The following is a 17327-nucleotide window of genomic DNA, read 5'->3' on the forward strand; positions in this document are numbered from 1 at the left end:
ATGCATGATTTTATATATATATATATATATATATATATATATATATATATATATATCAGTGGTGGGATTCAAATAAATTAACTGTATTGATGAGTGTATGGAAGGGCAAACTGACCTTCATCAACAATCATTTTGTACCTTGTAAGAATGCTTGAAGAAAAATGTTCCTATATATTCCATATGCAACAGTGAAGATTAACAAATGCTTCTTATGGATAAGATGAAGTAATCTCAGGCTCTAGCTATGAAAAGTGTAAAAATGTTTACTATTTGATGTGCAAAGTATGGTAACAACTTATTTACATGGTACACCTTCCCCCTCATAGCCTTAAAGTGTGTATTAAACCTAACATTGAGTGCTATAAAAATGGCTTCTATTCAGTGAGGGCAAGAAGCATTTCAATAAACAGCACACTTACTGAGCTATTAAAATATCTTCGAGAGAGATCGAGTGATCGAGAGAGAGATTTTTTTATACTTACAGGAGAGTTTGAATCTTCATTCCTTAAGTTACGCAGTGGAACGCATGTGCGTTCCACAGACAGGAAGTACGGCATTTGAAAAATCAACTTATTGATCTTGGGTTATACTGGGGTTGACTTAATCTTATGAGAAATCACTTTTTCATTGGACGGTTTAGAATACCATTAGGCATGACAATGATGTTACATATCAATTTAATTACTTTCCACAGCATTCCATTACCTTTGCTTTCTTAATCTTTTTTGATGTCACAACTTCTAAATTTCTAAACTATTATCTCTCTGTAAACAGTGATTATGTCCATTTTAAATAGCTTAACTGCATTAGTAATAGCTATAAAATAACGCTAAACCAGTGTTGGCTACCCTGTGACACTCCAGGTGTTGCCAAACTACAAGTCCCAGCATACCCTTCCAGCAATAAGCCGCTATATATTGGCAAAGCATGCTGGGACTTGTAGTTTCACAAACACCTGGGGTGTCACAGGTTAGCCAACACTGTGCTAAACTGTAGAACTACAAGGTCTTGCATGCCCTGACTACAAGGGCTGATGATGGAACTGGAATTGTATAACAAGCTTGAAACAAAGATATCCTATGTGGTTATATAATAATGTGTAATGTTGACCTGACTGCTGCTATTACACCAGTGACAGAATGGACTTAGCTATGATGCACATATGAGCTAGGCCGAGACTCCGTTGCTATAGTAACATTAACCCAGGTGACGTCACTAGGCCCGGCCTCCCACGTCGTTTGACGCAAGGTACACCCGGAAGTGGCACAGAGGCGCACTATCTGCATAGTGTTTGCGAATTTTGGGCTAATCGGGACTGTGGGTTTGTGCGGCCTCAGGTTATGAGGCACAAAGGAGCCGGCGCCAGAGCGCTCTACCTATCGGCATGGCCTTTACTTCTGCTAATCAGCCCCAGCTCATACGTAGCAGTCAGAAGGATGAGCAGTTCCAGGGCTGCCTGAAGGGCCAGGCTCATGAGGCCTGCCAGGCTGTCGTAGGTGAGTGTACTGCTCTGGGCAGACACCTGCTTCTCCTCTTCCTGTGTGGTGACCTTGACCAATAAGCCCATTTCTTTATGAGAACTAGATCATGTAGGTGCTGCACTTCCACAGGAACCTCAGGCACAATCTAGGGGGTACTTCAGTGTGTCACTGAAATGAATCACTTTATTGGTAAAGAATAAAATACAGTATATGCAGAAAACCAGAGGTGTGATGTGTTAAACATTTATAGATACTGTGTAGTATTTAATGTAAATTATTTGCACTTGTTATGAAGTGATTTAAGACATGCATAGGCATTAGACAGTACTTTTATTTAGATTAATTTAAAAGGACCCACAAATCTAGTTCTAATCATGTCATAATAAAGCACGGCAGGTAGAGTGCTTTTAGACAGATCATGAAACGTCATGTCATATGTTTCTTTATATTTTTTAGGGTAAATTTAGTTATTAACATTGGTGTTTGGCAAAATGTGTGTTAATTAAAGTGGCTGTACTATGAAGAACCAAAATTATTGTATAGGTGCGCATGGAATTGTTCCACATTTACTAGTGGCTCTAAAATATGAACACTGTTTGGTTCATTGCTATGTCCACAGTTGTACAAATAGCTGGGATCTTTCACTGACAGACCTGCTATTGTCTTAACTCCTATGCCTTTGTCCCCATATAATTTTAAAAACTAATATATGGTACTGTAAACACATTGGGGGGAAAAAAGATAAATAAAACCAATGTATGTTGGTGAGTGCTGGGAAAAGGCCATTTATGGGGGTACTGGTTGTAAATCACATATAATCCATTATTATGTCACAGCTGGGTTTGTTCTACTACATCCTGGTCACACTGAATTAGCATTGACATCAGATTGGCTTTAAAATTTCAAATGAAAGTATAATTGTGGTCAAAGTTGTCATCATGAGGCTGAGCCATCGAAGATCCGGAATCTTGTTCTGCAGCAGCTCTTCTTGAAGATTCACAGGAGGTTCCTGAACTAGTCAAAACATAAAAACATGCATTTTGGGACCCCAGCAGTTATTTTTGACAATGGGTCAGGACTATGTAAGGCTGGAATAGCTGGTGACGGTTTTCCGAAGTTTGTCATTGCCTCAGTGGTTGGTCGTTCCAGAGTGAGACCGGCTATGCTGGGCTTAGGACAGAAGGAATACTATATTGGAGAAGATGCCCAGTCCAGCAGAGGGGTCCTCTCACTGATACATCCAGTAGAGCGTGGCATAATAACATCTTGGGATGGCATTGAAAAACTTTGGAATCACGTGTACGATTGTAAACTTCAGTTAAAAGCCAGTGAAAGACCTGTCCTGTTAACAGAGGCCCCCTTGAACCCTCTGCAGAACCGTGAGAAGATGGCAGAAATTATGTTTGAAGGCTTTAAAGTCCCTGGGATGTATATTGGTTTGCAGGCTGTCCTGACACTCTATGCTTCTGGCATTACCACTGGCATGTTTATGAACAGTGGAGATGGAGTCACGCACATGGTGCCCGTATACGAAGGGTACTGTTTGCCCCATGCCGTGGCCAGACTTGATCTTGCTGGAAGAGATATCACAGAGTGTCTTATGAGGCTTCTTTTAGAAATCGGCTACTCCTTTGTAAGCACTGCAGAAAGAGAGATAGTCAGAGACATTAAGGAGAAACTGTGTTATGTGCAGGTAGAGCCAAAGGACGAACTGACAAACATTGACAAAGAAATGGTACAAGATTATAATCTCCCTGACGGTAACACCATTACAATAGGCAGTCAGCTCTTCCGTGCACCCGAGATCCTTTTTGCACCAATTAATGTTGGCATAGAGGCACCTGGAATACACGAATTGCTTTTCAAAAGCATCATGAAATGTCCCATTGATATACGCAGAAATCTGTATAGCAGTATTGTTTTGTCTGGTGGGTCAACTCTGTTTCCTGGACTCGATGAGAGAATTTCTACGGAGATGAAACATCTGGTACCAAATGGAGTCCCAATAAAATTAATCTCGCCACCGGATAGGGAATACTCCGTATGGATTGGGGCTTCCATCATCTCATGTCTGTCAGCCTTCAGAGACCTGTGGGTTACCAGCAGTGATTATGAGGATTTTGGCCCAAGTGCAGTGCATCAAAAATGCTTTTAGAAACGTAACGTTTTTCTTTTTCAAAGTTGTTGCAAAATTCTGGGCCAAAATATAGATCAATGAAATGATACATCCGTCGTGTTCGCCTTCTTTTTTCTTTTTTTCTTTTTTTCTTTTTTTCTTTTTTCTTTTTTCTTTTTTTCTTTTGTGTTAGAAATGTAAGACATGTTTTAATTGTTTGCAACATTTGCAGTTACATGTAAAAGTTGTCATACATTGTCAGATCTGAATGTATTTATTACATGTCATGTTTGCATTTTGACAAAAAAAAAAATCAATTTCTAATATCCACTGTGTCAAGTAAATGGCATATAGGGTCGGAGTTTGAAGTGTGTGTTCTGTTGGTAAAATGTGTCACTTAAGCTGATCTATGGGTTTGGTTATGTAAATAAAATATGGGGGAGAATCATTTCCAATGACAAAATCCCAGTTATAGTTTACTTATCGCACCCTCTGTAAGCCTTCACTCCATAGTCAGGCATTGTTGGGAGATTATAGATGGTTGGTATTCTCGTGCTAGACCAGATTGTTGCTAAAGTATATAGAATGCTGTAATGTTGGCATCTCCAGTACTGCACTAGTACTTACTCTCGTGCCACTTGCAGGACACAGTCTATAGGCTTTTCCAGAGTAAGATATGAAATAAAACTTTGCTTTTTATATTGTATAACAACCTTCCAAAATTTCAGGGGAAGAAATGGGGCAAAAATTAAATGTCCCAGATTTGAAAAATCTAGCCCTACAAATTACTGAGGTTATGTCACCAAATTGGTAAACCTCTCCCTCTTTGGCTGCCAGTAATCGTGTCCTTCCGAGAAAATGGAAACTGTAGTTGATGATATGCACTATTTATGTACATATACATTGATTTATAGTGATTGTTGTTAAATGCCTCCTGTAAAAAGCCTACACTTTCCTTTGTATCCAATATTAATCTTCTTAAACATTCCCCAAACCTTATGATCAACATCTGTCCCTATCTCTTTACTGGTTGGGTCTCCAGCCTGGGGCTGCTAAAATATGAGGACACATGACTACGTTTAGACACTAAGCGATATATTTACTAAACTCTGGGTTTGAAAAAGTGGAGATGTTGCCTATAGCAACCAATCAGATTCTAGCTGTCATTTTGTAGAATGTACTAAATAAATGATAGCTAGAATCTGGTTGTTATAGGCAACATCTGCAGTTTAGTAAATATACCCCTAAGATTTTCCTTACAGAAGATGAACATGACTTCAATGATACAAATATTAAGTTATAAGAGATCTTCTCAAAATTATTTTTTAAGGGCTACTTTTTAGGTCTTGATCCAGGTGTATGTTTATACTTGGGATAGGGTTTGGGCTATGTCTATATTTGATGTAGGGTCAACTGTAGAATTTGGACTAATGTATTTTACCATAGTGTTGAAGCTGCGGTTTAGGTTTTATTATTTTGTTTTGTTTTTTTAACAGCCCCAGAATTAAAACTTTCAGATATGAGCCATGGAGGCAAGGCACATTGTTCAGACATTCCACTGCAGTATTTTTTAAAAAGTTAAATATTACCTCCCAGCTCACTTACAGACAGCTGAAGCCCCTCCCACATGTTTAGTACATTGTCCTGATGGAATCTTATACAGGTCAAAGAGCTGAGACTAAGTTGCTGTGACGTGGCTAGGACACAGAGGGCTATTTTCCATCTCTACATCTCTACAAGGAAATAATTGTAATTGGTATATTATGTGTGATAGTGATATTTCTCCTTTGCCTGATCCAACACCGGTTCGACAGGGTGATTCAAAAGTCGCAGTACACCCTTTTATTTCAAAAACTCTACAGGAAATTGGGAAACCTGAATAATCCAGTAAGGTATGGGTGACGTGGTCTTTTACGGTATGTACCAAACATGGGCGCCATCTTGAAATCGGCCAATCGGCCCAATTCCTGTAGAGTTTTTGAAATAAAAGGGTGTACTGCGACTTTTGAATCACCCTGTATATTGGGTCAACACAATGCTAACAAAAGTCATTTCCACTAATCATGGGGTTGTTTTTCTTAGACATTATATTGACTACACTACAGCTCCCTTAGTTGCGAGCAGAAAGCTGTGTTAGTATTACCGTAATAACGGTAATATCTATAACGCAGTGGTACTTCGGGGGGAATTGAATTCCCCTCTGTGTTTTTATGGGGCTTCTTCCTATGTAAAAAAAATAAAATTCTTTCCATGTCTGATAGCTACTTAGTTTAATAGTTGTTTGGTTAAATTCAAGAACATATATAATATATACATTTTATGAAATGGCCATTTGGGAGAGTATTGCACGGTAAACTGCTAATTTTGTCCTCCAGCTTATATTAGCCCTATAAACCTGGTGCTCACACACTCCATTTACCTGCACATACTGGACAGGATCGTGACATGCTCCTAGCAAACTATTGCTGATAGTTATGGCAATGTGATTAATCAGCAGATGGGTATAAAATACTGTAACAAAGATAGTACATTATCCCTTTTTTTTTTTTTTAAGGATAGGTTTTTTTTTTGTTTTTTTTTTATAAAAGCACATATGCATAGGACAGTTTCATTAAGTGCCAATGTATTTTAATCTATATCAGTCCATAGTCCTCTTGGGGTTTGGGCCACTAAACAATGCTAGTTGACGTATATAAAGGCTACTATATATATATATAATATTTTTTTTTATTTTTTTTTTGTTTTATGAGAAATGGGGTTATTTTGGATACTGGTGATTTATGAGGAGGCTTATACATAGTAGACTTTTTAGACATTAATGGAACCTGCTTAAATTCAGCTACAACGCAAATGTAAGTGGAATGACAAGTTGTGTCAGGGTGATGCGGGCATACATATTTGTAGATGGCATTAGTATCTGTTTTATAAGACAACTTTCTTTATAGATATGTTTAGCTGGTCCTTTGATGATGATGTAGAAAGAAGAATTAACATTATTCAAATAAAGAAAACTTTATACGTAGTGCACACATTTTTATCTCTAATATTCCTTTTTCTTTCTGTAAGGTGCAAAAAAGTGGCTGCAGTGGAGGAAAGAGATTGAGCTGCTGTGTGATCTCGCCTACTACACCCTCACAACGTTTTCAGGTAAGTCACATAGGAGGTTTTATCATGGTGTGTTTAAGTAAACTAAAAGTTTTCACTGGACTATAACCTTGGACTATGTTGCAGGGTTAGGTAGATTCGGATCACATTTGGGGCCTGAATCATGGAGAGCAAGGCAAAAAAAGGAGTATGTTTGATCCTGGCCAAACCATGTTACAATGCAAGGGGTGCAAATTAGTTTATTTTGCATGTAAGTTAAATACTGGCTGTTTTGCCATCTAGCACACAAATACTTCATAGCTTTATTTTTACACTGAAATTTAAAGTTGATCTAGGACATGCCCTACCCCAACTATATAAATCTGTCCCACATTTTAAATTTACCTCCCCCTCCAATGCAACATGGATTTGCCAAGGTGCAAAGTTACTCCTCATTTTTTGCTTTGCTCTCCTTAATGACTCAGGCCCTTGATGGTGTAAAACCAGTAATTCATCTCCTGTTATGTTTTCCTGCATGGTACATCCCAAATACCTGCAGTAGCTTAACTCTGACTTCATGTCAAATAGTAACTAACGGACATGAACACTTTCGTAGTCGCCCACGGGGAAAAAAAAATAAAAACACAAATAGATAGTAAATTTAAAATACAGCAACATTATTGGGATCCTTAATAAGGTTTCTCTTGTAGGAGCTCCACCATGACTTTATGGCTGTAACTCCTCTTTTCCAGGGTACCAAACTCTTGGGGAAGAGTACGTGAATATTGTCCAGGTTGACTCATCTAAGAGGAAGATTCCATCCTCGCTGCAGCGCTGTGTACTCATCTGCTGCCACACCTTGTTCCCCTACCTACTGGACAAGGAGCTGGTGCGCTTGGAACAAGAGCTTCAGGTTGAAATAGAGGGACTGCGGGTACCGCACGTCAGCGGGTCCCATCACCGCTCAGTGATACGGAAATGGGTTCACAGAAAGATATCTGCCCTGACAGAACAGCAGAAGAAGACACTGGTGAAGGTTGTCTATGTCGTCAGACAGAGTATTACCTTCCTCAGAAGGTTTCATCTGGCCACGTTCTATATGAATGGAACGTTCTACCATATTGCCAAACGCATAACCGGTATCACTTATGTAAGTAGCCATTTCACTTGTCAAGTGTTTATGCATATATATAATGATGGTAGTGTTTCAGCACCCCACCCCTGATCTCCTTATACTAGTACTTCAGAGGGGATCACTACCTTGGAGCCACCTGAAGCGATCATACGCTCCAGACTGGGTGGTTACAACCTCGTCCAATCAGAAGCCAGCTATTTTAGAAAATTCATTGGCTCCCTTCCTCCAGCACACAGATCCAATTACTGCAACCAACCCGCAGAGGTCCGGAGGTTCCTGCTGAATAGTGCAAACGGACATCTCCACTGATCTACTAGTATAGGGAAGGGGGAAGAGACTACATAAAAGTGAAATTAACATGGAAAGCCTCTTTGAATGTTTTCGGTATCACACCCTGTAAACTAGACACGTAGTTTGCTTCTCTCCTGGGTCATGGTTAAAATCCTCATTTATCTCGTATTTAAAATTTACTAAAAAATAAATAAAAAAAAAAGGAACACTCGATAAGGGAAACAAATTTTATTTGTTTGCATTATGTTACATAAATTTTATCTTTCGATTCAAGGCTGTCGCCTCCTCTATCTTTAGTGACGTGTCACATGCTTCATGATGGCTGACTACACAGTGGTCTTCTGAAAAAGCAGACGGGCGCTAATTACAATTGTATATTGGATCAGTCCTGTAATGGAATCCTTTAAAAGTGGTTCTTAACCTTTTTGGCAGCTGACACCCCTTTGAAAAGCAAGTTATATCGGGAAAATATTTATAACTATTGCAAAATACTCTTACTTACATATTTACTAAGATTCAACTTAAAATGTAAACATAGTCTCAATTCTCTGACTATTTTGCTTTTGTTTATTAATAATATGCTTGAAGCGGGGCTCTGTGTTTAACAATTCACACCTTAGTTTATGCACTAGTATAAACATTGCAAGTTTAATATGTATAGAAACTTACAAATACGGTATAAATAGGATTGAACAATTGACCAGCAGGTTTGAACAGTAATTTTAATACTCCAGGATATTCTGGCCTTTGTGTGTGCAGAAGTGATGAAAATCCCATTTCATGTAGGTAGGTGATAACAAAGATTATCTGCAATGCTGCCTTTGCCAGTTGTGGAATAGAACTAACTGAGCACAGCAGAATTATTCCAAGTTAAGCTGGGTACACACTACAGAAATTTTGACCAACTTTTTATGCCGAGCGATTTTACATGCGATCGATGGTCCGATCGCTCGGTTCATGGACTGCATACACACTAGCCTTGTTTAGGACGATCAAGGGAAGAGCGGACGTCCCTTTAGCTACTTTTTACAGCCATGTTGTCGTGAGCAATGACTGTTATTTCGTACTCACTGTTGTGGATCGGTCGGAAGTTTATACACACTACACAGCGGAAACGAGATTGGAACGAAAATATTAAACGGTACGACCAACCAAATGAGGCGATAATCGTCCATTTGGGCAGACTTTCGACCATCGTATCACGGCACACACTGACCCGACTTTTGAACGAGCGGTCGTATGTCGGCTGTTTGAGCCGATTATTGGACGAAAACAGTGTAGTGTGTACCCAGCTTTACTGCCATCTCACACCAATGTTTTTGGACACAGATTCCTAGATCGTATAAGTAATTGGTTGAACCAATTTTTATTTTCTGTTAAAAATCTAGTGTAAAGATTCGCACCCTTAGTTCAGAACCACTTCTGTAATTGGAATACTGAGATCCTACAATTTAAAATATATAGATGCAGGAGATCCTCTTAAGTGTGTGCATATATAATAGATTAGATTCAATTTAGAATGAAACCATTGTGATATGTATACAAGAAAACACATTTGTTTTACTACATTCCAGATTGACGTTCACTGTATCCAGAAAGATAATGTACATGATTCAACATGGGAAAATTGTAATCTGCATGAGTTATCCGCAGACAAGGAACATAATACACATATGGAATTGTAAAATGACTGCAAAAATATCACTCCAGAAAAACAAAATAACATGATGGTGTACCGTTAAAATTATAGAGTGAAATTCATTGACATAAAGTGAAATTAGTGCTTATTCAACTAAAACAGTTAATCCATCAATGCACAAATTGAAATCAAGAAATGTTCATATTCCACAATATACCTTCTGTGTGAAGATATATCCGCAGGAAGAATGTAACATGCATTATTTATATGATCATCTCTCAATGGTAAGAAGCTGTTTCCATAATTTGAAATGACAAAATGAATATCGTTCCACTGTCTTTAACACGAGAACATTCCGATAGGTTTCCACGCCAATACTGCCCCATCGTGAAGGTTATAAAGCAATCTACACTGTGAATTTTAATCCTGAAACAAATAAAATAAATCGATATACAGGTGTGTATATATATATATATATATATATATATATATATTTATTTTTAAACATACTACAGTGTTTTCTGTGTTAATTTAATCTAATCTGCTATATATGCACATACTTAAGATGATCTACTGGATCTATCCATCTTGGATGGTAGGATGTCCATTCTAAACAGATGACGTCAGTCATTTTTACTACACATTTTTATTTCATTATGTGAAAGTTTATTATCTTCCTTTCCTGCTCATCCGTCTCTCCCTTCCTACCGATAACATGAGAACCGCATACAGAAATCACTGTACTTGTATTCTGTTCCCTGGAGAATCTCCGTTTTACGCTCTTCATTCTTCCACAGCTTCGTGTCTGCGGATCAGTCGGGGACGACAGTCTGGTGCGCAGGAGTTACAGCCTCCTTGGTGCAGTGTCACTGGTTCATCTCATGCTGTTGCTGTGTGTTCAGCTGTATAGCTTCCAGCAGAAGCAGGAGGCCCAGCAGAAATTTAAACTCCATAGAAGAATGTCCTATCAGAGGTAATCACAGAACGCCCAACCGGCCAAACAAGACTCTTGCTAAACAGAGAGATGTAGAAACGGGAAACCTTCCGCTATTAGGAAGTTGCTGTCCTTCTCTCATCACTGATTAAACTGTCCGGTTGGCAGATATGACCCACACAGACCAATATCAAGTTCAACTCCTTTTTGGGCATGACGGAAAACAGCCTGATCAGTGTTAGTGGGCTCGTTCTTTAGCCCATGGTGGTTTTAGTGCCACACCCGCCTGGATATCGGGACAATTTGCCAATATCCATATCTCTGTGTGTGTAGCCAACATGAGGCAAGCAGCTGCCAGGTATTCATCCCAGCCTTTATCTTCCTCCACCTTACAAAAACATAGACACCTTTTGCAAGCATGTGATCAAATGCATATATGTATAAACTTGGTTTAGGTATGCACATTGGGCATACTGAGATATGGGGGACAGAGAGAAACAGGATAGATTCATGCTGTAATATAATGTTGTATCTGTATTCCTAGGGCACCACCCCATGAGAAATCGTACCAGCGGACTTCGAAATGCACATTGTGCTTAGAGCATCGGAGGCACAGCACAGCGACACCTTGTGGTCACCTCTTCTGCTGGGAGTGCATCACCGAATGGTGTAATACCAAGGTGAGGACTGGCTGGGGCTATGGGGGTAATCACAATTGTAGTTTAGTTCTATATCCTCCACCTGCCCAATTTAACTGAGCAATCCGTCATCATCAATATTTTATTTATATAGCGCCAGCCTATTCTATAGGGCTTTACAATTGGGATTAAACTGAGCAATACATCATCAACATTTATTTATATAGTACCAGCATATACCGTAGCGCACTACTATCATTCCATGCTAGAGGCACATATTAATGCATATGAGTGCTAAACTTGTTCTGTTTGCCTACTTCTACAAGTTATACCATACCATGATGATCCCTCGCAGAACGGAGCAGTACGTTGTATATACCAAAACATTTTGCGACATTGTTTTGTCATTTTAGAAACCTGAGAGGTTTTAGATGAAAGGAGAAGTCTCCTGTAGTGTGAACCTGCTTTCAGGACAGTTTGTATATTCAACCCAAGTTGGCTGCATTAGTTGGACGGTCTTAAGCTAGGTACACACTACAAATAATTTCTCCTCATGGGATATCTTTAACGATTTTACCAATGACTGAAAGTCCCGGTTAGCATGCCGAGTCATGTGTACACATCTATACGATTTTACATGATTTACCTTCAGATCTGTGCTCTTCATCTGTCATAACCAACTGTTGAAACGATCATGACTGCACACTCCATAGAGATCTGCCTACACTGCCGGTCCTGAGTGCAGTCACACTGCGGAATTTAACCAACATCGTGCCATTGTTTATAGAGATTTTTAGTCCAGTTATAAAATCAAATGAAACGATACGATGTGCTTTGGTACAATAAAACATGATGGTGGGAGCGTACACACTAATGTGAAAAGGGACCTAACAATCATTTATTGTGTGATTGGTACGATAATCTGTGAAAAACCTGTAATGTGTACCCAGCTTTACTCAAAGATACAGCACCATCCAGTGAGCTTGAAGCTCATTGCGATTACAGTACAGTCCAGTCCACTCCATACTATGGTTTAATAAATGAATAAGCTTATCATATCATCAGTTATTTATATAGCGCCACTTATTCCGCAGCGCTGTACAGAGAACTCGCTTGCATCAGTTCCTGCCTCATTGGAGCTTACAGTCTAAATTCCCTAACATACACAGACAGACACACAGACTAGGCTCAATTTGATAGCAGCCAATTAACCTACCAGTATGTTTTTGGAGTGTGGGAGGAAACGGGAGCACCCAGAGGAAACCCACGCAAACACGGGGAGAACATACAAACTCCTCACAGATAAGGCCATGGTCAGGAATTGAACTCATGACTCCAGTGCTGTAAGGCAGAAGTGCTAACCACTGAGCCACCATGCTGCCGCAGGAGGGTTTTCATGCTTGAATGTTTTATAAGAACATCTAGGACTTACGGTGGCAGTACTGTGGCCATTTTACAGGCCAAGAAGTAAGTAACTATATACAGATTGGTCAGTATTATCACATACACTGTGATTTAAGTGCCTTTGCAGACTCCAATCTAATTGTTTGTGCATAGGACTGTAGCCCTGTTTTGTTTTAAACAGGATACAAAGCCCATGCTTATATATTCTGCATACAACATGGCATCAGTGACGCTCTTGAATAATCCCATGGGGTTTGGCTCCTGTTGCTCATGCTATCCCTCAAAGCCATCTGCCTATGGCGATGTGTCCCAAACCATTATAACAAGTAATCAGTCAGGTTCTCTTTTGATGGTAATTAAATGATTTCGCACAGCTAGCAGTTGCTCACAAAATAACAGGCTCCCTCTGCTGAATTCAGCGGCGGGTATAACAAACCTTATTCCCACACACGCGCATCCTCCGGAATGCCGGACGTCACAGATGTGTATACAGAATGAAAGTGACTGACTCTAGATACCGTGTGTTCTACAGCAGAACTGGACGTCTCCTTCATACGTACTAAGTTGTTTACTTGTGAATTATGCGGTTACATCAAGAAGAGTGTTGTATGCGCAATGTGCTGTAATTGCTTAATTAATTCCTGTATGATGTGTCTTGGGATAAAAAAAAAAAAGCCATCTGTTCCCCTGATTTAGAGCACTCCAGAATAATTATGTACATCGTTTTCATTACTTAAATGGGTCACTAAAGAATAGAAGCAGCATAACAACTGCTTTATGTTAATGTTAAAAACACTTAAAGCGGTACATTAATAGCGTCTTCCCAGTTATCTGTTTGTCAGTTAATTAGCATGGTACGATTAGTCACTCTGTAGGGTACATAGAGCTGGGCTATTTGATTGGCTTCCTGTATGCTGGATTTGGCCCTGCACGACTTTTTACATGACTCCTAAGTGGGCCGCACTTCCACATACATATAGTGGGTGATCGGATGAGATTCAGCCATTGTGCTCTATTACTGCTGGTGTGATTGGGTCCTATTAGTGAGGTTGGACTGTTTTGCAACCACATTTGCCAACAATGTTCGGATGTTGAGATCAGATTGTTATTGGGCACTGCTCTTTGTTATGGGCCACAGATAAGCTAAGAGTTTCCAGACATGCTGTAGCTGATAGAGAATCACGTAATTTTTATCCCACCCTTGTGATGCAATGACGCGAAAGCGGCATTTTGACGCTAGGGGTTGGGCCAAAAGGACGCAAGTCATCTGCATCATGGAGGCTCCCATCCCTTCACTGGGAAGTAGGCAGGTTGCGGGAGAATGCCCTGATCTCCCGGGAGACTTATTTGGAATTCGGGGGTGTCTCCCGGACATTTTGGGAGAGTGGACAAGCATGTGATAGATTAGCATAGGAGTGTAGAAACCATGTGTGCTTGGGAGATGCACTCACACGATAAAGAGCCAATTGGAGGGCTGGAAGGTATTTCAAAATTAACATGCCATAGCTTATGGTAGTTCTGTGGCTAGATAGAGGGGAAGGGACCACTTAGTGCCCCCTGTTGTGTAAGTAAACATGACACCTCCCGCAGAATAGTCCTTGTCCAAAGACACAACAAAACAATACACTATATTGTCACATGTGCTTTACAGAACACTAGTAAAGAGAGAAACCTGTTGAGGTTAGTGTCTCTTTAATACTTTTCCTCTCTGTGTTGGTGTATTTTTATTTTTTACCAGTAAAAATGTGTCTGTGACGTTCATAATGAAACGTGTTCTTGCTGTTTGTTTAATCTCCTGAGAGCTCCAGCAGCTGCGTCCTTCTTTCTTTCAGTGCTGCTGGAGTGCTTGTTGCAGGTAGATACTTGTGTGCACTTTGTGACCATTGTACAGTTGTCTACAACTGTGGCTACTGCCGTTTGAACAGCTGAGGAAAATAGAGATCTGTCATCTCTATAGCGAAACACTGTCAGTACGCAACAAGCGTCGTACATGACCCATCAAGTGCTGATGAAAGGGATAAGAATCATGATGTATTTATGTCTCAGCAGCCAAAGCGCAGCTTCAGGTGACCGTAATGTGTACGAGCCCTGGCTCTGTCGTATGTGTACGAGCCCTGGCTCTGTCGTATGTGTACGAGCCCTGGCTCTGTCGTATGTGTACGAGCCCTGGCTATGTCGTACGGTGCCTGCAGCATTTGCATAAAAGGACAAAGGCAACATAAAACGAAATAGTATTTGTGGAATAAAATAATATAATATGTAATGAGTGATGGAAAAATAATTAGGACACGCCACTTCCATTGAAAGTTTCTGAAGCCAGAGATCTGGTTAAGACATCCTGCCATACACAAAGATAGCATCTTGCTTTTTAAAGTTTCAGTACCACCCACCTAGTGGTGCATTATATCTGCCTCCTCGCTGGAGGTCGGGGGACTGGGCCTTGCAACCATGTCCGCAGAGCTGTGAGCAACGATGCCGAACCCTGTTCCACCCTGGTAACATCCGTTAGTTTCAGTATACTGTAAGCAGAATGAGGAAGGAGCTGGGCACTGTGGGCTGCATGTCTTAACTGTTTGAAATCGTCTTCTTTTTCAGGCTGAATGCCCGTTATGCAGAGAGAAATTTCATCCCCAGAAACTGGTCTACCTGCGGCACTACCGATGATCACTTTTCTGAATGTCTGCTACAGTCCGAGGACTCCACGATGCGTCTCCTTAAGCAGCCGCTTTGCTTCTGACATTTAGGGTTGAAGTGTTTTAACCCATTCCATGAACGCACAACTACTTCATGCCAAACTAACAGTTTGATGTTTACAGGATGTGTGCTGTCAAATTATTGTGGTTACAGGCTAAACGGTCAGGTCAGCATGTCCCAGTACATGAGGACTCCTGCATCCAGTTCCCCAGGCAATATCTCTTAAGTTAGTCTCAAAAATCAGATTTGGAAAATGTATAACTTTAGATTTCCTCCGTAAATTTGTGAGTACTTTTGGTTTAAAGTACATTTGATAAGGAAATATACCAGATTAGCAACTTATCTGGGACACAGAAGGGGGTGTGTGGTTCCATCTTTTATATAAATACTTAAAAGTTGCTTTTTCCATATTTCATCACAGCAGCTATACAATATACACAAGTGGATCTGTATAATTATATATACGCTTAAAACGCACACAATTATTTTATTCAGCAGTTGCAGAGAACTGGGTTTCTAGTGCAACCTGCTGGCAGCTACAGGTTGTGCTCCTTACTATTTAAAGTAGGCTTTGGCCATCTGTTACTACCATATTCACAATGCCCAGCATTGGGCATTGTGCATCTTGTAGTAACCACATCGGGAATATCAGGGGACCTGGTGTATTGGGTAGAACGCCAGAGCCTAGGTAACTGTTATATGGGACTAATATTTAGACCCCACCCAAAACTGAATTTTCAGTGTTGTGGGTCATCCTTTCGGCAAGGCCCTGATACTTAACCTGTACATAGAAAATAATTAGTATGTACTGTATTGCAGTGTATATTGATGGACACATCATCCGCAACTGACTACTGCTTAAATCTGACCAGGCATTGCCAAAAGTACTCCTAACTTTCACCTAATTGTATTGTTAATGTATTGTTTGACATGAATGTTGATTTATTAATACGTTTGAACAGATATACGATAGTTTGAAAAATTTTACTCAATGAACACTGAATCTTTATAGTATGTATTTAAAAAAAATAGTTTGCAAGTATTTCCAATTTCATTTGTTTTCTGCAGTAACTAGTTAATTCAGTCATGTTTTGCTATAAAAGATTAAACACTACGTGTTTGAATGAAACCTAACAAAAAAGGTCTGTTATTTCTTAATGTCAATCTGGCCTTATTAATGTGAGGAAAAATACAATAGATGTTAAAGGGGACATGGACATCAAACCGTACTAGTTTTTGGCAGAGTAGCAACTCTTGTTTCTTTTTTCTTTTTTCTCTTAAAGCAGACAAACCATGGTTTCTATAGCAGGACAGGCTTTGTGCATAGTTGCCGACCTTTCCAGCTTGGCCTCAGGAGGGAGAGGGGGCGGGGCTTGGAGAAGCGCCTCCTTTTGGCCCCGCCCCTGTGACATAATGATGCAAACATGTAATTTTACCACTGGGCCGGTCAAAATTAAGCGTTTCTCTGGGAATCTCATCATGGAGGCTCACAATCTGCCCACTTCAATAAGAAGTGAGCAGATGCGGGAGAATTGTCAGCTCTCCCAGGAGTCCAGAAGACCTACCCAGAATTTGGGAGTCTCCCGGACATTCCAGGAGAGTTGTCAAGTGTGGCTATGTGTGTAGGGAATAGCTGAGAGCCATAGAACTGGTCCTCTTATTAATTTAGATGTTTAATGCTGTCTCCACACTTCCCCTTCAGCAAAGCTTCCTGCAGAGATCAAGTAGATAATGCTGCCTGCCAGTGGTTATGTCAGAAGACCTTTTTGCAATAAATGTGTCCCAATGTTCCCCTCTTCTCTGCACAGTAGCTGCTTCTGTTTTGTCGCTTCTGTACAAGCTGCCAGGCACCCAGGAGTGCGTGAGAGCATGTGACCATGGTGATGGTTTAGAGCGTAAAGTTTCTATTTT

The 17327-nt window shown here is 40.1% G+C and overlaps 2 protein-coding genes across 2 annotated transcripts; both read left to right on the top strand.

Annotated features, from left to right (window-relative positions):
• The first annotated feature begins 1236 nt into the window (after nucleotides 1-1236).
• Nucleotides 1237-16183, top strand: PEX10 (peroxisomal biogenesis factor 10). Its single transcript, XM_075191716.1, has 6 exons — nucleotides 1237-1496; nucleotides 6664-6744; nucleotides 7434-7831; nucleotides 10544-10719; nucleotides 11225-11360; nucleotides 15318-16183. Exons 1-6 carry the CDS (start codon nucleotides 1385-1387, stop codon nucleotides 15384-15386), a joined length of 972 nt encoding a protein of 323 aa, XP_075047817.1. The 5' UTR covers nucleotides 1237-1384; the 3' UTR covers nucleotides 15387-16183.
• Nucleotides 1507-3706, top strand: LOC142108024 (actin-5-like). Its single transcript, XM_075191715.1, has one exon. It carries the CDS (start codon nucleotides 2515-2517, stop codon nucleotides 3634-3636), a length of 1122 nt encoding a protein of 373 aa, XP_075047816.1. The 5' UTR covers nucleotides 1507-2514; the 3' UTR covers nucleotides 3637-3706.
• Nucleotides 16184-17327: the final 1144 nt, after the last annotated feature.

Source organism: Mixophyes fleayi, chromosome 11 (assembly GCF_038048845.1).
Source record: "Mixophyes fleayi isolate aMixFle1 chromosome 11, aMixFle1.hap1, whole genome shotgun sequence".
In the NCBI taxonomy this organism is placed as follows: Eukaryota; Metazoa; Chordata; class Amphibia; order Anura; family Limnodynastidae; genus Mixophyes; species Mixophyes fleayi.

Excerpts from the sequence above, each read along its gene's own strand:
- LOC142108024 (XM_075191715.1), top strand. The coding sequence starts at position 2,515 with ATGCATTTTGGGACCCCAGCAGTTATTTTTGACAATGGGTCAGGACTA.
- PEX10 (XM_075191716.1), top strand. The coding sequence starts at position 1,385 with ATGGCCTTTACTTCTGCTAATCAGCCCCAGCTCATACGTAGCAGTCAG. Across the intron at positions 7,832-10,543 it reads GCATAACCGGTATCACTTAT|CTTCGTGTCTGCGGATCAGT; the intron begins GTAAGTAGCCAT and ends ATTCTTCCACAG. Across the intron at positions 10,720-11,224 it reads AGAAGAATGTCCTATCAGAG|GGCACCACCCCATGAGAAAT; the intron begins GTAATCACAGAA and ends CTGTATTCCTAG.